General features: G+C 45.1%; 1 protein-coding gene across 3 annotated transcripts; it reads left to right on the top strand.

Moving 5' to 3' along the window:
- Positions 1-1,766: 1,766 nt before the first annotated feature.
- xirp2b (xin actin binding repeat containing 2b) lies at positions 1,767-19,869 on the top strand. 3 transcript variants are annotated; one of them, XM_084478022.1, is made up of 8 exons: positions 1,767-1,886; positions 6,879-6,989; positions 7,386-7,475; positions 7,674-7,728; positions 8,099-8,187; positions 8,475-18,669; positions 19,346-19,476; positions 19,730-19,869. In XM_084478022.1, exons 2-7 carry the CDS (start codon positions 6,882-6,884, stop codon positions 19,435-19,437), a joined length of 10,629 nt encoding a protein of 3,542 aa, XP_084334148.1. In that variant the 5' UTR covers positions 1,767-1,886; positions 6,879-6,881; the 3' UTR covers positions 19,438-19,476; positions 19,730-19,869. The 3 variants fall into 3 exon arrangements, with proteins under 3 accessions (XP_084334148.1, XP_084334147.1, XP_084334146.1); XM_084478021.1 differs by having other exon boundaries at positions 6,879-7,016; positions 8,102-8,187; XM_084478020.1 differs by having other exon boundaries at positions 6,879-7,016.
- The last annotated feature ends 293 nt before the right edge of the window (positions 19,870-20,162 follow it).

Raw genomic sequence — 20,162 nt, 5'->3', positions numbered from 1 at the left:
CCGGATCCCAAGCACTGAATCCCGACCCCTGACCTCAGAGTGCTCAGCAGTCAGAGCGTCGTGGTGAGCGCCTCAGCACTCCCCTTCAGAGCGCTCTGAGAGTGGTTCACTGGTTCACTGGATGTAGGTCATGGATCCTCCTGGTCCCTTTGTCACTTGAGACCGTTATTTTGAGTTCTTTTTTGAGTTTCCGTCCTGGTGTGGGGGGTGTCAGGTGGGTCTGTGTCACCGCCTGCTATATATACTCTGGGTTGCTATGAATGAACTTCTTCTTCTACGCTCATTGATCTCATCGGCCGCGGTCGCTTCCCCCTTATTTTTCTTACTTACTTCTTACTCACTTTTGGAATTGTACTTAAAACCTGCACTTTAGGTGAACCTCCACTAAAGTCACTTGCCACTTTAGACTCTTGCCTATGTAGGGACGAGCTATGAACAAATGAATGATGTATGTATGATGTCTTATGTCTGTATTTTTGTGCCTTTAGCTCTTTGGCTTCCTATTTGTGTGTGGTGTTTGTCTTGTTGTTGTATTGTAGAGCACACTGCAGCAAATTCAATACAACTTTGGTTTTATGGCAATTTAAGTATTCATTATGTTATATTAAATTATATATATTATATTATATATGATACATATTATATTATATTTAATTAAATATTATATTAAATATAGTCACCACCACACTGCTCTAGCTGGTTAGTAGTCAACACCACCACACTGCTCTAGCTGGTTAGTAGTCAACACCACCACACCGTTCTAGCTGGTTAGTAGTGGTTAGTTGATATACTTGGTAATCCAGGATTGGCTGATCTTCTTAAAGTGGAGAGTGATGTATTGTCACATCTCTGCTGTCAGGTCCCAGTCTGCCCTGACAGGCCGTCAATCAGAAACCTGAGAGATAGAGAGAGAGAGAGAGAGAGAGAGAGCACAACAATCCAAGCAGATCCCAGACCTGTCCAGTCGACCCCAGACCGCCTGGTGCCAGCGGTCCATGAGGCAGAATAGAACCCTCTTACGTTCCCCATTCGATGTCTCCCTTGCATACACACACACACACACCAACGCATGCACGCACACACACACACAACCTTGTCTCACAAAAAGCATTACATCACTGCAACACATTTCTGAGCAGCTGTCCGTCACGGCTCCCTGCATGCCGGGGTCACATGACTCACTATTTGTTTTGATGGTCCACGTGTGTGTGTGTCTGTGTGTGTGTGTGTGTGTGTGTGTGTGTGTGTCTGGGTGTGTGTGTGTGTGGGGGGGGGGGGGCTGTAGAGTGAGACGGGGGGCTGTAGAGTGAGAGGGGGGGGCTGTAGAGTGAGACGGGGGCTGTAGAGTGAGAAGGGGGGGCTGTAGAGTGAGAGAGGGGGGCTGTAGAGTGAGGGGGGGCTGTAGAGTGAGGGGGGTCTGTAGAGTGAGAGGGGGGGCTGTAGAGTGAGAGCGGGGGCTGTAGAGTGAGATGGGGGGCTGTAGAGTGAGAGGGGGGCTGTAGAGTGAGACGGGCTGTAGAGTGAGAGGGGGGGCTGTAGAGTGAGACAGGCTGTAGAGTGAGACGGGGGGCTGTAGAGTGAGAGAGGGGGGCTGTAGAGTGAGAGGGGGGGCTGTAGAGTGAGAGGGGGGGGTGTAGAGTGAGAGGGGGGGGTGTAGAGTGAGAGAGGGGGGCTGTAGATTGAGAGCGGGGGCTGTAGAGTGAGAGGGGGGTCTCACCCGCTATATAAAGCGTGGTTCACGTTGGGCGTGGAGTCTAAAATAAAAGCAGCTGTCGGCTGGACGGAGTGGAACTGGTGGAGCTTCTGGACACACTGGAGTAGAGTCAGGCTTTAAGAACCGGCAGGATTCTACTGAGTTAACCTTCAGCACCACGTCCCCTCACCTGGTAGGTCTGGCAGATCCCTGGGGGGGTTGTGTGTGTGTGTGTGTGTGTGTGTGTGTGTGTGTGTGTGTGTGTGTGTGTGTGTGTGTGTGTGTGTGCGCAATGTCTGACTGTGGGTCTGCAAATTTGCATTACTGTTCATTTGATGAAACCCTCTCAACTCAACACTTCTTAACACTTTAACTAGTTTACACCTATATGAAAAGTCAATTCTCATCATAAGTTCGCTCTTTTGATCCAGTAATGAAGAGTACAGCGTCCTGCCATGGTCGAAATATCACATCTCTCCATTTCATACCTGGGGATAACTATTCAATTACAAAAAATAATGTTTTCCTGTTTGCAGGTCAAATAAATAATAAATTCATATTGGTTGCTTGGTGTTATCTTAGTTATTTAGATCATCATTATTATTTCACTGCTATGACTAACGCAACAAACTTCTTCAGTGATGTAGTTAATAATTATAGTAGAAAGTAGTAGAAGAATCCATAATGTATTTTGTATCCACCTTGACATACTGCTTGTGTTTAACAAAACAACAACATCCACTCCCATTAATAATTCCAAAAAGCATGTTTGGCGCCTGAAACACATCCACTGCGAGCTGCGAGCCATGAGCCACGAGCCACGAGGCCAGGAGTCAGGAGTCGTCACATCGTTAGGAGATTCACGTCGATGTCCTTGACCTCCTTGACCTCAAGGACAACCGCAGGGCCGAGGGAATCCGACTGTACCTACACTTGGCTACGTCATTATGCTACGTCACTATGCTACGTCACTATGCTACGTCATTATGCTACGTCACTATGCTACGTCATTATGCTACGTCATTATGCTACATCACTATGCTACGTCATTATGCTACGTCACTATGCGAGGTCACAATGCTATGTCATTATTCTACGTCACTATGCTACGTCACTATGCTACGTCCCTGTGCTACGTCACAATGCTATGTCATTATTCTACGTCACTATGCTATGTCACTATGCTACGTCACTGTGCTACGTCACTGTGCTACGTCACTATGCTACGTCACTGTGCTACGTCACTATGCTGTGTCCCTATGCTATGTCACTATGCAACGTCACTATAGTACGGAGGATGTTATGGACAGTTGTTCTGAAGATGGTGCACCTAAAGCGATCCATAGAACTTCTCCCTGTGCGTTCTGACCGTGTAGCAGTGTTGTGCAAGTTCACACTTCACATGAACTAGTTCAATGTTCAGTCCATACAAAAGAAAATGAATAAATTCACGTTCATAGTTCACCAATTCAGTTAACTTTTGAACTAGTTCATGTTCAGTTCATTAACAGTTTTTTAGAAACCGAAGAAAAACTGTTGGAGTGAGTATTCTGTGCTTATCTTTTAAAATGAATCCTCTCCATTACCTGCTGCCCATCACTACAATCTCAGATTGTTGTGGATATTATTTGTACACCTGTTTCATTCATCACAACTAAGGCAGTAACTCTATTTAATAAACATGTCATCTGGACCTAAGCATCAATTCAGAATGTCACAAAATCTGAACTAGTTCAAGTTCTTTAGTTAAAAATATATTACGTTCAGTTCAAAGTTCATAGAAAAATGTTCAATGAACTAGTTCATGCACAACACTGCCGTGTAGATTCATGCAGGCTGTATAATTATGGATGACCCAGAGAGAAATATAACTTCATACCAAGGTTGGAATTTAAATAAAATAAATAATTGCATATTGGTTACCAGTCTCAAAAGTGAAACAAAATGGTTGTCACGTTGAGAATGGCTGCTGACACTCAAACTCCTGTCCACTCACATTTACCTACATGACCCAAGTCGAAAAATGATCTCCTTGGCTTTGGTAAGGTATGGTCCAGGTGTATCCTAAGTTAAGGAGATAAAAAGCATCTTTCCATAGCATTCAGAAAATACAACCAACTCTTATCGCCGCGGCCATTTAAGGTGGATTTATACTACTCCGTAAAGTGCTGTACGTAGACACGGAGAGTCTGACGGAAACCCTCTCCATGCACATCTAATATTTTTTAACTATCCGTCGAGGCAACGGAGACGGACGGAGACGGCAAGGGCTGTGATTGGTCCTCTAACAAAATAATTTCCGGAATCACTTTTCCCGGTTTGACTTTGCACCTTATTTACTTTGTACATTGTTTACTTTGCACATTAAGGACTAATAAAACACCAAATAAGATTTGAAAAGCTTTGGAAGTTTATTTTCAACACTATTTACATGGTTACTATTCTGCATATAAGATTGATCGGCAGCGAATTGCATTGCATATCCGACATCCCGACTGAGAACTGCGAATGGTCGAGGGGTCTCCATAGTTACGGAGTCGGATTACGGATTACGGATACGGAGTAGTATACTTTCACCTTTAGACATCTCAGGGTGTTTCAGATAGGAACCTTCAATCTGAGTTATCAAAAAGCAACACAGACTATGGGAGCAGAACTGGTGTTCTTGTTCATGAAGCAGTGATGCACCCTTCCCATTTAAACATCATTAGTTCATAGTTGGGTTCCAGTGATATCCCTACGTTCAGTTCTCCAAGCCAATGACAAGGTCCTAAATAGTGCCATAAGCCTGTTTCTAGTGGGTCTGTGGTAATGGAGGAGAGCAACTAATTTGCAGAGATAATGCTGTCTCGTTTAACAAGAGAGATAATTTAGTGAACGAAAAGGTAGAAGCAGAACATGGAATTTAAATCAAAATCTGCTAGCACCGCCCTTAGCTAGCAGACAGAGCTCCCAGGCTAGCACCGCCCCTAGCTAGCAGACAGAGCTCCCATCTTAATACGTGTTCTGCTACACAACAAACAAACACAAAGAAGGACCCCTGAAGAGCAACATTCAGAACAAGGCCTCCTCCTGATTGGATCATTTGAAGGAGACTTCAACGTCTGCATTTAATCACATCTTTGAGAGAGAAATCCGACTCTTTATGGCAAAGTTTAAAATAGTGACTTGATTTTATTTTAGCATGCGAGCCGATGTGGCGCCGTGATGACTTCACTCTCTTGTCATCCGAGCAGCACCCCCACCCCGTCACGGACAGCCCCCCGGAGCCACGCTTATGAGAACCAAACTAAAAGAAGACGCTTTTAAATAGTTCATGGCTGTACATGGGATGAGTGTGAGTGTGTGTGTGTGTGTGTGTGTGTGCGTGTGCTTGCGTGTGTCTGTGTGTGCGTGTGTGTGTGTGCTTGTAAATAACCATATTTTTAAGGGAAGTATGCTAGTCCCCATCTGTCTCTTTGAGCCATGTCTCCTCAGTGATTGGTTGATGAGCGCTAATCAGGAAGAAGGGGCGTTTCCCTTTCTTTCGCCTCATACTGGTTTGGAACCATCATGTTGCTGGAGGTGGTGGTTGGCCAGCGGCAGCAGACTGTCGGCTCCAGGCTGTAGGAGAGCTTTGTGAGGCAGCTCCTTGCAGGTCTCCAGCCCTGTGGTCTCAGCTGAGCCCCAGATGAGGTGGACACTAGCATACATACCCATCATTCCTGCCTCACTAAAATAGATGGTCTCCTTTTGGTCGCACTGTTACAAATCAAAGTGTGACAGGGAATACCCCTAAACATATGTGTGTGTGTGTGCATATATATATATATATATATATATATACACACACATATATATGTATACATATATATATATGTATATATATATATGTTTGTATATATATATATTTATATATATATGTATAGGAGTCGCAACATATATCTATTTAATATATCTATTTAAATATATGTATTATAATACAGTATATATTAGATATTGTCCCATTGGCTGAGCTTGAGAACTTGCATCATGTCACACACACACACACACACACAAACCTGATGGTGGTGGTGGTGGTCATTACTTTGATGGTAGTGGTGGTCAGTACTTTGAAGGTGGTGGTGGTCAGTACTTTGAGGGTGGTGGTGGTCAGTACTTTGAGGGTGGTGGTGGTCAGTACTTTGATGGTGGTGGTGGTGGTGGTGATGGTGGTCAGTACTTTGATGGTGGTCAGTACTTTGAGGGTGGTGGTGGTGGTCAGTACTTTGGTGGTGGTGGTGGTGGTCAGTACTTTGGTGGTGGTGGTGTTCAGTACTTTGGTGGTGGTGGTGGTCAGTACTTTGGTGGTGGTGGTGGTCAGTACTTTGTTGGTGGTGGTGGTCAGTACTTTGGTGGTGGTGGTCAGTACTTTGGTGGTGGTGGTGGTCAGTACTTTGTTGGTGGTCAGTACTTTGATGGTGGTGGGGGGGTCAGTACTTTGATGGTGGTGGTGGTGGTCAATACTTTGTTGGTGGTGGTGGTCGGTACTTTGGTGGTGGTGGTGGTCAGTACTTTGATGGTGGTGATGGTGGTGGTCAGTACTTTGATGGTGGTCAGTACTTTGTTGGTGGTGATGATGGTGGTCAGTACTTTGATGGTGGTCAGTACTTTGAGGGTGGTGGTGGTCAGTACTTTGAGGGTGGAGGGGGTGGTCAGTCCTTTGGTGGTGGTGGTGGTCAGTACTTTGATGGTGGTCAGTACTTTGGTGGTGGTGGTGGTGGTCAGTACTTTGATGGTGGTCAGTACTTTGGTGGTGGTGGTGGTCAGTACTTTGATGGTGGTCAGTACTTTGAGGGTGGTGGTGTTCAGTACTTTGGTGGTGATGGTGATGGTCAGTACTTTGATGGTGGTCAGTACTTTGATGGTGGTGGTGTTCAGTACTTTGGTGGTGGTCAGTACTTTGATGGTGGTGGTGTTCAATACTTTGATGGTGGTGGTGTTCAGTACTTTGGTGGTGGTGGTGGTGGTGGTCAGTACTTTGGAATACATGGAGTCTCAAAAGTCTCAAAAAAAAACATCTCGGCCGCTTGTGCCCACGATCATGACGCTATCATTAGACGTATTATAACAGATATAATAATATCATGTCCCTGTGATGCCCAGCCTGGTAGCGATGGTTGCCAGATAAGCGTAGCAAGCTAATGCTATTTCCCTGCTCCATTAGGTCATGGAGGAGTCTGAGGTCTGTTCGTTGCCTGGGGGAGTCGCCAGTGTGAGACATCAATTTGAGAGCCAAGGCACTGCTTCGTCGTCATCATCACACAATGTTACCCAGGTGCACTTTCATCACAGAACCGTACAGGTAAAGACACAATGTTACCCAGGTGCACTTTCAACACAGAACCGTACAGGTAAAGACACAATGTTACCCAGGGGCACTTTCATCACAGAACCGTACAGGTAAAGACACAATGTTACCCAGGGGCACTTTCAACACACCCGTACAGGTACAGCAATGCAGTAAAGAATTATGATTTTATCCTGAAATTAGCATAAAATGAACATTAATGTCATAAGGTTAATGTTGGTCTGTCTGGTTTCCAGTCCCCATGATCTCAGCCTTCTTTACGTCTTTGCTTTAGCTGCAGACAGGAGTGACCATTGGCCCGGCTCTGCATGTGTGGGTGTGGTGTGACTCCTGACTGCTGATCACTGCCGTTGGTTTTCACAGGAAGTGTCCCACTCTGAGGGGATGGTGATGGGTGGGGCTAGGCAAGTCCTTCCTGGCAGCCGGCAGCTGGACTCCCATCAGGAAGATGTGGTAGGAGTCAGCGTGTGGTTGCCGTGGTAACGGCGTAGGGCTTACGTCTCACCTGTTGATGCACCAGGAACGTCTTTGATTCATTGTTGTGATTAAACTGATGTCATGGCATTCTATTTGAAAGTAAAGCGTTTGCTAACGATCATTTGTAACATAAGCATAACAATGTTTAACAGTTTTTCTCTTTTTCTTCAATAGATAACACAAAGTGCTAATAATATGGAATCCAGTTATAACCATAATAATGAAACAGGTAGGATACTGTTTGGTTGGATTTATGAATATTTGTCATCAAAACTGTCTAAAGGCAATATGTATAACAGTGTGTATATATATATATATCATATAAACTATTAAAACAATGTGTATAACAGTGTTTATATCATATAAAGTGTTAAGTCAATGTTTATAACAGTGTTTATATCATATAAAGTATTGTATATAACAGTGTTTATATCATAATGTATATAACGTGTATAATGTAACATAGATATATGTTTATAATAGTGTTTATATCATAATGTATATAACGTGTATAATGTATGTATATATATGTATATATATTAATATATAGATCTATAGGTGTGTATATAACACAGTGTAATCCTTGTTTTCTGGTGCAGAAGAAGACTTCCCGAGGTTCAGCACTAAAGAGCTGAGGGATCACTTTGAGAGGACCATTGAGGAGGCTGGGCCCAGCAAGCAGATGAAGGTCCTTCACTTCCTCGGATTAGACATGATCATTAGATTAACATGAATATTCAGTTAAAATCCAATATTCTTTCTGTATATTATGATTGATTATGATTTCAAACATAATTAACAATTTTCCTTTACCCTCTAATGAGTCACTGATAAATATCATTAAATACTTTGAAAAAAACTTGAAATCATCTTGAGATTCCTAAGGTTAAAAGTGCCAAAAAAAACAATGCCTGACAAATGTATTTTTGTGTAAATATCATAACCATTCCCATATCCTGCTTGTTCCTCAAAAAGATTGGACGTGACATCAATAGATCAAAGTGGTCCTCACATGTGACTCAGAAGACCCTGGAGGTCCATCAGGCATCAGCCAGGGACGCCTTCCAGCCAGACCCCCCCCAGCCAGACCCCCCCCAGCCAGACCCCCCCGACTCTGGCACTGCCTTTGTCGGTTACGAGGAGGACTTCCCACCACCACCACCGCCTCCTGAGGACCTGAACTATCTGCCACCCCCACCTCCCGACTTACTCCAAGATCCCATGGATATCCCGGGCTGCTGTTCCCCCCCGCCACCGCCACCGGGCGTTGCCGCCCCACAGCCCCTCAACAGAGAGGCCTACTGCCAGCTGAGGAACATGAATGAATTGAAACGCTTGTACAAACACATCCATCCCGAAGTGCGTAGGAATATTGAGAGAGAGTATTTCAGCGATAGTGTGACCCAGAACAACCAGTTGGAGAGCCAAGAGCACATGTATGAGCAGGAGATCAGTGGAAGTCCAGAAGAAAATATTGAGTGGGATGAGGTGGTCCAGGGGGAGGTGCAGTCCAGGCGATGGATGTTTGAAAACAAACCACTGGACACCATCAGAGATGAGACTCTGGATGAAGACGAGGACACCAGGAGAGTCGAGCAAGAGAGGGTCGTGGGGAAGGACGTGAGACGCACAGCGTGGATGTTTGAGAGCCGGCCGATGGACACTCTGGGTTCTGACCACATGGACCACTCAGAGTCTAGGAATAAATTCAGTAAGTTAGACAAAGGCGACGTCCGTGCAGCGGCGTGGTTGTTCGAAACTCAACAAATGGAAAATCTCAATAAAATGCATGGAGAGGAAGATCTTACCAAAGAGATTGTGTTTACTGAAGAAGATGGGAATGCAACTATTTCCATGATTGACAACAAATACATGGAAACTTTAGGTCACACCGAGACAATCGATGAACGCCATTTGCTGAGTCTCAGGACAGTTTTGGAGGAAATCAACGGAGAAGTGAAAACGGTCACAAGTACATTTGACACTCAATTCAAATGTGTCATTATGGGACAATCCAGACAGATGCTGGAAATAAAATCTGTCCGTAAAGTAGAAACAGAATTGGAGCGCTCTGTGGCATCACGCTGGCTGTTTGACACCCAGCTGCTGGACCAGGCAGATCAGGGGTCTACTCCGATGAAGCTGGTGTGCAGCCTTTCAATGGAAGATAGCAGTAAAGCAGACTGGGGCAGGTGGTTGTTTGAGATCAAGACCATCAATTCTCTTGAGGAATGGGAAAGCTCACATATGCAGAAGGAAGAAATCATTGGAGCTGATGTGCGTAAACACTGCATGGCTTTTGAGACACAGCCTATGGATTCCCTTAAAGATGATTCAAATGCCAGACCACAGACTATTGAGGACGTTATTGGGGGCAATGTTAGATCGGCAAGAAACTTTTTTGAGAGCAGCCCTAATATTGCTAGAAAGAATTGCCCAGAGGTAGGAAAACTCAGAAATATAACTAAGAACGAAGTAGAAAAGGGAGAAGTGAGACACCAAAAGTGGCGATTTGAAAGTCAACCCCTGGAGCTCATAAGAGAGGACAGGAAAGAGGTCATCAGGACTGTTAACATAGAGGAAGACCTCACACAGGAGGATGGAAGCAGTTGCAAAGCAGACGTACGTAAAAACTGCCGGGTGTTTGAGACGCAACCTATGGATACTTTGAAAGATGATGCCAATTCTAGACTATTGTTGAAAGAGGAAATCATTTCAGGGAATGTGCTATCTGCAAGACATTACTTTGAAACTATACCAGATGATGAGTTAAAGGATCTCGCAGAAGTAGGGAAGTTGAAGAAAAGCAAAGCACTCGAGGAAGAGCGAGGGGATGTGACGCACCAGAAGTGGCGTTTTGAAAGCCAACCATTGGAGAACCTCAGAGAGGAGAAGAGAGGAGTGATCCGCACCATAGACCTCCAGGAGATCCATAAAGTGGACGTGTCAAACTATAAGGAAATATTTGAGACAACCGATTTAAGCACAAAGGATGACTCTCAGAAGATTCACATCGAGGGTGTAACCTCTGGTTCTGTGAAATCGAACACTCATTTGTTTGAGTCCACTCAACTGTATGCAATGCGAGACAGCTCAGGACAATACCATGAGGTGAGAACTGTACGGAGAGAAGAAGTTGTCAAAGGAGATGTCACAACTTGCAAATGGATGTTTGAGACACGCCCTATTGACCAGTTTGATGAAAGTACAAGCAAATACCAAGTTATCAAGGGTATATCAAAACAGGAGGTGGAATCGGGTGATGTTAAAACTGCCAAATGGTTGTTTGAAACCCAACCTCTGGATGGTATTAAATACTTCAGCAATATCGAAGAAGAAGAATCTGTTGATACAAGCAAACGTATTGAAATTGTCAAAGGTGATGTCAAAAACTGCAAGTGGCTTTTTGAAACTAAACCAATTGACCACCTGTGCGACAGAGTTGACTTCAAAAGTGATGATGACTGTTTAGAAGTAAAAAAGGGAGATGTAAAAACCTGTACCTGGCTTTTTGAGACACAAGCCCTCGATGCTATCCGTGATGAGGACCAAAAAGTTCTCAAAACATGTACGGCCACTGAAGAAGATGTTAGGGGTAAGGATGTAAATATGGTTCGTGTCCTCTTTGAAACTGAAAACCTTGAAAAGCTCACAGGGAAAGACGGCTGCTCCTTTAAGCAAGTCACTGAAGTAGACATTGAATCTGGAGATGTTTCAAGAAAGAAGTACATTTTTGAAAATCAAACGCAGGACATCATGACTTCTACGACGGAGGAGACAATGCAGAAGCTCAAAACCCTTCAGTCTGAAGATATACAAAAGGGAAATGTGGTGAACTGCAAATGGCTGTTTGAAAACCACTCCGTAGATAAAGAAGAGGTCATAAGTAGCCACATTGTGGATGATGTGCAAGGTGGGAGTGTTGACAAAGGCCGTTTTATTTTTGAAACATGTTCTTTAGATAAAATTCAGGAAGCGTCCTCTGATAAGGAGATGCAGAAAATCATTCGAGAAGATGAAGAGAGAGGTGACGTGAGAAACTACACAACAATGTTTGAAACTCAGCCTCTGTACGCCATTCAGGACAAAGAGGGCCATTACCATGAGGTGACCACCATGACCAGCGAGGAGGTCATGCGGGGGGATGTGGTAGGATCCCGATGGCTGTTTGAAACCAAGCCCCTGGACTCTATCAAAGACACGGATGAAGTCTACATCATCAAGTCTGTCACACAGGAGGATGCATACAAAGGAGATGTGACTTCGGCCAGGTGGAAGTTTGAAACCCAGCCTCTTGATGGGATTGTTGCGGAAAAGGTTTTAATAAAAACTGTGGACGATATCCAAGGAGGTGACGTGAGAATGAATAAGAATCGTTTTGAGTCAGATGCCCTATCTCAGAGTTCAGTTAAAACCGTTAATGTCAGTGAGATACAAAAAGGTGACGTTAGGACAGCAAAATGGAGATTTGAAACACAATCGATTGATAAGATAAAAAGTATGAGTGCAGAAAGTCTGCTTGAAACCGTTCAAAAGGAAGAGACTGCAGGGGGCGACGTCAAACAATCTGTCTGGCTATTTGAGAAGAACCCCCTTGACCACATTAAAGAGATTGATGAGGGTGTCACGACCATCACGCAAGAAGAAATTCCAAAAGCGGACGTGAAGTCAACCACTTCGCTCTTTGAAACGACACCCTTTAACAATTTTAATGAAACAAATGTAGAAAAGATGGAAATTCTGGGTAAGAGCATTAAAAGAACCCTCGAGGAACTGTACTGTGAACAGATGGTGAGCTCAAAGGGAGTGATCATCGAAGCTGATGAAATAGGCGATGTAAGAATGGCAAAATACCAGCTCATGAACAAGAACACCCCAGAGATTCAAAGGCAGCAGGTAATCAAGGGGGATCTGGAAAGTATTATGATGAAGCTGTTGAATAGAGAGGAAACACATGACAGGCAGATAACAATAGACTCGGAGGAGAAGGGCAACATCAGCTCAACAGTGCATCAACTGTTGAATCAAGCAAGTGAAAGCAGTGTTGAAAAAGAGGAAATCTTAAAGGGTGACATCCAGGAGGCTGTAAAAAATATTTTCAAAGATGATGGCTCTAGCAAACATGGAATACTCATGCAAGAGGATGAAAAGGGAGATGTGAGAATGACAATCTATTCCCTGTTGAATAAGGAAGACAACATACCCCTGGAAAAGGAGGGGGTGATCAGAGGAGACATAAAGAATGCTCTCCAGAAACTATCGAACCATAGCAGTAAAGATCAGAATGTTGTGATTAAAGTTGATGAAACAGAAAGAGGAAATGTGCGCTTCTACTCAACCTGCATTGAATCCGGGGCCGTTGACCATCTCAAGCAACTTCACTTAGAGGCCGATGGGAGCGGAGTGGAGACGGCAGAAAAAGAACAGATTATTGGAGGAGACATCAAGAGCACGAAAATAACCCTCTGCCAAAATCAGGCAGAAATCGGGCGTACTGTGGAGGATATTGTTCCTGGCGATGTTCATAACACAGTCAAAGTATTCATGTCAGAGCCAAGCATTTTACTGGAATGTGTTCAAAAAGAGGAGATTGTCAAAGGTGACTTGAAAGCGGCTCTGAGCTCGCTCTCTGATTCTGTTAACCAGAGTGTAGTGGTAGAGAAAGAAGAGGTGGTGAAAGGCAACATACCAAAGGCTCTGCGTTGCCTGGAGAGGGCTCAACAACGCTACAAAGAGGTTGAGAAGCCAGATATTATTCGGGGCAATATCAAAGGTGCTCTGAGATCTCTTGAGGAATCAGCAACTTCCAAAATTGAAGCTCTCGTTGAAGATTTAGTTTGTGGAGATGTTAAAGCGACGCTGAAGTCTTTGGAGCAGGCCAAGCAAGCAGTGAGGGACGTTGAGAAGGTAGAGATTATAAAGGGTGATATTCACATGACGATGCAGTGTCTACAGGATGCTTCAAATGAGAGGTGGACAAGTCCGCAGGAAATCGATGTACAGGGCGACGTAAGAGGCACTATCCAGCATTTGCTGGAGTCCCCGTCCTCTCCAAGAGTGCAAAGGAGGGCAAGCCTTGAAGGGGATGTCAAGATGTCGATCAAATCCCTGTCCGAGGATCATGAGAAAAGCCAGTTAGAGAAAGAGGAGGTGATTAAGGGGGATGTTAAAGGAACCATCAAGTCCTTGCTGGAGACCGCACATCAGAAAACTCCCAAGGTTCACAGAAAGGTCAGAGTGAAACACAGCCCTCCAATTAAAAACCTTAACGTTGATAGGAATATACAGAAAATACAGACTGCATCACAAGTTGCATCACAAGAAAGTTGTACCAACTCTACTGAAGCACAAGTTGAAACAACACACTTGTGTTCTATGCACAAGTCCTCTCAGCAAACCACGGTAGTAGAACACAAAACTATTACCCAAAACCACGGCATTAAAACTTTGAAGACTGAGTTCCGTAATCTAAACAAAAACCATAAAGGCCCAACAAAGGCGTCTAAAAGCAAAGCTAGAAAGAGTGACGTTCACGTCGCAAAACCGAGTCTGCCGGGGCCCGAGTTACCGCTACCTCCACCCCCTCCATCCGTTTCAGAAAGCGATCTGCCTCCTCCGCCATCGCCTCCTCGTTCACCATCAGGGGATCATGAGCTTGATCAGCTTCCTCCTCCCCCTCCACCCATAATTTATGATCAGGACCTCCTCCCACCTCCGCCTTCTCAGCAGGAGCTGGATAACATGCCATCGCAGGTGAAGCATCCCACTCTGGCTAAAGCAAAGAAAATGAAAAAAGTGAAAGCCCCGATCTTGTGCCCTGTGCCAAAGTTGGACCCTAAAGTGGATATAAATAAAACCCATCATGTAACACGAGGGGAAATTACAACCACCAACAACCAATCTATGGTGGAAGGAAGCCAGACGGAATCAAAGCACTCGACCGAACATGTGCTTTGTGAAATCCCTCTTCCCACTGAATCAATAAGACCATTGAAGAAGGTCTGCATCCCAGTGAGATTTACACCTCCACCTTCTCCTCCACCTTCAATGAGAGGCAAGATGTCAAAGTTTGACACTCCGTTAATTAAAGCAGAAGAAAAATTCAGAATATCAAAGGAGGACAGAACCCCTCCCACTACTCCAATACCGACCTACGTACATGAGAGTGTCACATCTGCCCTTGAAATGCTTTCCAGCCAAGATTACATCTCAGACCATGCTGAGCAAATGGCTGAAAAGACTGTGACAACCATTCAATCTGACTCCATTGTCGCCGATTTCTCTAAGTCTATTGGAATAACTGACAGCAAGGTTGGCTCTGTTAAGCAGAACTTTTCAAATGTGACTACTGTTAGACAACAGACACTTTCAACATCTACTGAGCTTGTTATTTCGGGTTTCTCACAATCCAACCAGTCCATGACAACTAATCACATCCAGATATCAAATGCAGATGTTAAGGAGATAGAAATGAAAGGTTCAGGAACCATGGTTGAGAAAGATGATGGGGCTCTGCAAGACAGCCAATCGAGCAAGTCAAAGGAATCTGAGAGAAAGAAGAAAAAAGATAAGCAATCAAAAATACCTGATAAAGACAAAACTACTATGGCAGTCAAAATATCTCAGTCAAACACTGAGAAACACAATGAGTCTCTTGCCGAAGAAGAGATATCTGATCCTCCAGTTAAAACAGCAAAGACCGGCAATGGAAAAACAGGGAAGTTATCCCAAAAGGCAAAGAAGAACAATAAGCAAGAAAAACAGACAAGAGAAACCAAGAAGGCTAATGATAACGAGAAGACAAGCAGTGCACAAATGAATGATTTGAAGGCCAAAGTAAAGGAACCTGCAAAGCTGAAGGAACCTGTGGAAGAAGCTGCCGAGGTGAAGAAACCTGGGAAGGAACCTGTGAAGAAAGCGGAAGAGGTGAAGGAACTTGTGAAGAAACCGGCAGAGGTGAAGGAACCAGCCGAGGTGAAGGAACCAGTCGAGGTGAAGGAACCAGTCGAGGTGAAAGAACCGGCTGAGGTGAAGGTGAAGGAACCGGCCGAGGTGAAGGAACCGGCCGAGGTGAAGGTGAAGGAACCGGCTGAGGTGAAGGAACCGGCCGAGGTGAAGGTGAAGGAACCGGCCGAGGTGAAGGAACCGGCCGAGGTGAAGGTGAAGGAACCAGCCAAGGTGAAGGTGAAGGAACCGGCTAAGGTGAAGGTGAAGGAACCGGCTAAGGTGAAGGAACCGGCCGAGGTGAAGGTGAAGGAACCGGCTAAGGTGAAGGAACCGGCCGAGGTGAAGGTGAAGGAACCGGCCGAGGTGAAGGTGAAGGAACCGGCTAAGGTGAAGGAACCGGCCGAGGTGAAGGTGAAGGAACCGGCCAAGGTGAAGGTGAAGGAACCGGCCGAAGTGAAGGTGAAGGAACCGGCCGAAGTGAAGGTGAAGGAACCGGCCGAGGTGAAGGAACCGGCCGAGGAGAAGGTGAAGGAACCGGCTGAGGTGAAGGTGAAGGAACCGGCCGAGATGAAGGTGAAGGAACCGGCCGAGGAGAAGGTGAAGGAACCGGCCGAGATGAAGGAACCGGCCGAGGTGAAGGAACTGGCAGAGGTGAAGGTGAAGGAACCGGCCAAGGAGAAGGTGAAGGAACCGGCCAAGGAGAAGGTGAAGGAACCGGCCGAGGAGAAGGTGAAGGAACCGGCTGAGGAGAAGGTGAAGGAACCGGCCGAGGTGAAGGTGAAGGAACCGGCCGAGGTGAAGGTGAAGGAACCGGCCGAGGTGAAGGAACCGGCCGAGGTGAAGGTGAAGGAACCGGCCGAGCTGAAGGAACCAAAGGTGAAGAAGGTGAAGGCCGCTGTTACGGAGGACATTCTTCAAGCTGCTTCTTCTCCTTCTGCAACTGTCATTGCTATGGCTACAGCTGTCGTTGCCACAGCTACAGCTGTTGTTACTACCAATGCCCATGAAAACCAACCGGCAAGTTTGTCAGGAACGAAAAAGAAAAGGAAGGCAAAAAAGTCAAAAGCTGCAGCACATTCAGGTCAAAGTAAAGAAACAGAATCAAGTGTAAGCCAAGAAACCATAACAGTGACCAGTAAAGATGTGAGTGGAGGAGGAAATATTCCGGTCCACAAGGAAGCTTTTATCACAGAAAGTCTGGTGGAGCAGATTGTGTGTCAGGAAATGGTTCAGGTTGAAGAGCAGGTAAAGACCCTTTTCTCAACATCTAATCAGCAGGAAGCTAAAGAAAGCTGGGATGTACCTATCATAGTGACAAGTGATTCAGACCACAAGTCTCTTTTTGAGTGCACAACAGAGACTACAAATGATTCCCAGAGGCAAAAGGTGCAGTCAATAATCTCAGAGATAGCAGAGCTACAAAGGGTATCTGGAAAACATAATATAAAATCGGTGAAAACTCTGCTCAATACAATTCCAGTGTGGATCCTGACTGAAGAGGATAAATGTGATTTGGAATTATCTGCAATTCAAAATAATGCACAAGATATTGTATTATATTTGCAGAAACTATTGGAGGCTAAACTTTCATTTCTCGATGGCAATGAACCTGTGGAAAAACATGAATGTGAGTCTAGCAGTGAAAGAGTAGCCCCTACCCGAGCGACACAGAGAATATCAAAGATCAGTATCGGCTCGACCAGAGTGGAGACCAGCACCAAACAAACAAAAGACAGTAGAGGACAGGAAGGTCAGGGAAGGTCATCTGACCGGAGGGTTCCATCCCCCTCACTGAGGACACGCCCCCCCTCGCCCACCTTCATCACCATTGAATCCACACGAAGAACAGACTCACCACAAAGGGTCACACCATCGCCCACCCTACTGCACAGACCGGCCACACCTCCCCCACCCCGGAGGTCAGACACCCCCACCTCACGCATCACCAGAATAACGCCATCGCCTACTTTTGACCGAGTTGAAAGCTTGGTTCGGCTGAAGGACACGACAGCCAAGCTATCGCGCGTCGTGACGCCACCTCCATTTATGCAACACCAGCAGGTGACAGGGAAGAAAGCTGAGATAGTGGAATCTCCTGCATCATTCCACCAGCGAATCAAGATCGAGTCTGAAACCGTGGTGGTCTCAGAGATGTTGGATAAGAAATGCAAGAATGAAAAGAAGGTAGGAAAGGACCAGGAACTGGAAGAGTCGGTTGATGATCTACCAACTGTTAATCCTGTGAACATAGGAAACAACATGAATACCGCTGCAAAGAACCTCAGTCGGCCTGGATCCAGTCTACAGATGGATTCTTCACTCCAGGACGTTGAGCAGGAGCAAGTGTTTTTATCTGTAAAAGACAAGAAAGTGCTTTTTGAAGAGGCTCAGAAAGCTGAAATAAATAAGACTTATGTGAGGAAGAAGCGGATTGATATTCCAGAACGCTTGGGGCTGGAGGAAGAGGCCTCTGATACAGGACATGAGGAGAAGGAGATGGATGAGCATCCCAGGGTGGATTTGTCAGGTCTGGTCAACCGATTCGAGATAGCAGAAGAAAGAGTCTACACCACAAAAGATCTGATCGCACGGTCGGAACGCCACCACAACGAGACCGAAGTCACCGAAGTCGACACAATAGCAAACATCAACCTGCTAGAACAGGAACTGCCCGTGTTCGACATCCAGGTGATTAAAAATGTGTTCAAACTGGACGAACAAAGTTCCTTGCGCAAAGCAGAGAAAAGCCATCAGGAGATAGGGGTGTTGAACCCAACAACAGACAGACCCAGGTCTCAGAACCAACAGGGCTCAAGGGAGGGTTCTCCACAGAAGACCCCTGTTCCTTCACACGTGGAAAGTGTTGCACACACAGAGTCATCAGGACCAGCAGACTTCTCTGAAACCAGCATCACCACAGAGCACTTCTCCAACGTCGACCGCTTTGGCAACAAGACGGTGGGAACCAAGACCATGAAGACGGTCTCTGAATCCTCTGAGAGTGTTTCCGGCACGAAGTCTCCTTTCTCTTACGCTGACGTGGTCAAGCGGAAGGCGGCGAAGCAAACCGAGACCGACGACGAGTCTTCCACAGAGGAACTGCTGAGGAACTTCCACAAGACATGGACAGAAAGCGAGACTGTCTTTAAGAGTCTGGGCTACAGTGTCACTGAGGAGAAAACATCACAAATCGTGACTCAAGTGACAGAGTCTACACTAGCTGGTAAACTTCTCAGCAGCATGGTGAAAAAACAACTAATGGCATGAAACAGGAATGGAAAGGTTTCCGCAGAAAACTATTGGCATGTTCTGCATTGCATTGGACTTTTTTTGGTTCAAACTATAAAAATGTGAAAGATGGGGTTTTTGTCTCTTAGCATCTAATAGTGTGCAGAAAAATGTAAAACATGCTATTTGGGTCATGTATCGAATAATGCATGTGCTTTGTACTGCTTTCAATGGTATCCTTAAATACCATAATTATAATAATATTATAATTATTATAATAATACTTGTGTTGTGGTATTAGAATCATGATAAATGGTCCTGAAGGGGATACGATTTTGGAGAATAAGCCAATTATTCAACGGTGGCAACGTTTAACTAACTACATCAGTGTGTTTGCTTTTATACACAATGGTGGTTTCTGAGCAGAAGAACTGACATTGGAGCTATGATCTATGATGAAATAATGGTCAGTTATATAGTAGTTATATATATTATTTTAGATGATAACGTAATGTCCCACTTAACAGCTACCATTAAAAGGTCTAGTCCAGCATTTGGACCATTGCCTCTGCAAGGCTGGTGAAGAAATGTACATGAAAGTAGTGTACATGCTAAGCTTTGGTTGCTAACAGAAAGAATAAGCTGATGTCTTTCCTCTCTTTCTCTAAAAGATTCGCGTTCTGAAGTCAGAGCTATGCACAGTCTGTCGGAGGAGGGTGTACCCCATGGATGCGGTGATAATGGACAGAAAGAAGTACCATAAATCCTGCTTCTGCTGTCAACACTGCTCCAGCCCATTAACGTAAATATGTTACCTTGTCTGAATATGATCTAATAGAAGATATTGCAATATTTAAAAATGTGTTTCAACAATTTTTTAAACAAACCATTTTTAGGTTACCTTAATTTAGTCAAGTACATCTAGTCTCTTTATTTCCTGTTTCTTGATGTGTTATTATCCTTGTAAGCTTTTATTGCAGTTTTGCACAGTCTGTGCACAATGTGATAAAAATAAAGTTTGATTGAACTGTTGTTACATTTTCTCATTTTTTCAGCCATGGCAACTCTATCTCTCTCCATGGACATCTGTACTGCCTGGCCCATTACAAACAGCTCCTCAAGTCCAAGGGGAACCTGAACAGGCTGGCCCCGCCTGCTGTCCACTCTCCGGACCAGGCTGACTGGAGACATTCAGTTAGCAGCCTGGATTCAGCACATTTATTGGATGACACCAAACCAAATGCAAGTAAGATGTCTGTGGTTTGGCCCCCACAAGCGGGTCCCACAATCAAAGGGTTCAAAATGGAGGAAGACATTCAGCTCACCAGACCCCAATGGCCCCCCCCTGACCACGCCCCCAAGCCCCTCCCTCACCAGCACAGGAAAGCTGTCCCCAGGAGCGTCATCTGAGAGCGGCTCTTATCCAATCAATAGAAAGCATGAGAGTCAGCACAGCGAGGGGACAGGGTTCAGCTGCTGGTAACGTAG

Source organism: Micromesistius poutassou, assembly GCF_964030765.1.
Source record: "Micromesistius poutassou genome assembly, chromosome: 14".
NCBI lineage: Eukaryota > Metazoa > Chordata > Actinopteri > Gadiformes > Gadidae > Micromesistius > Micromesistius poutassou.
This window is presented reverse-complemented; position numbering and strand designations above follow the sequence as displayed.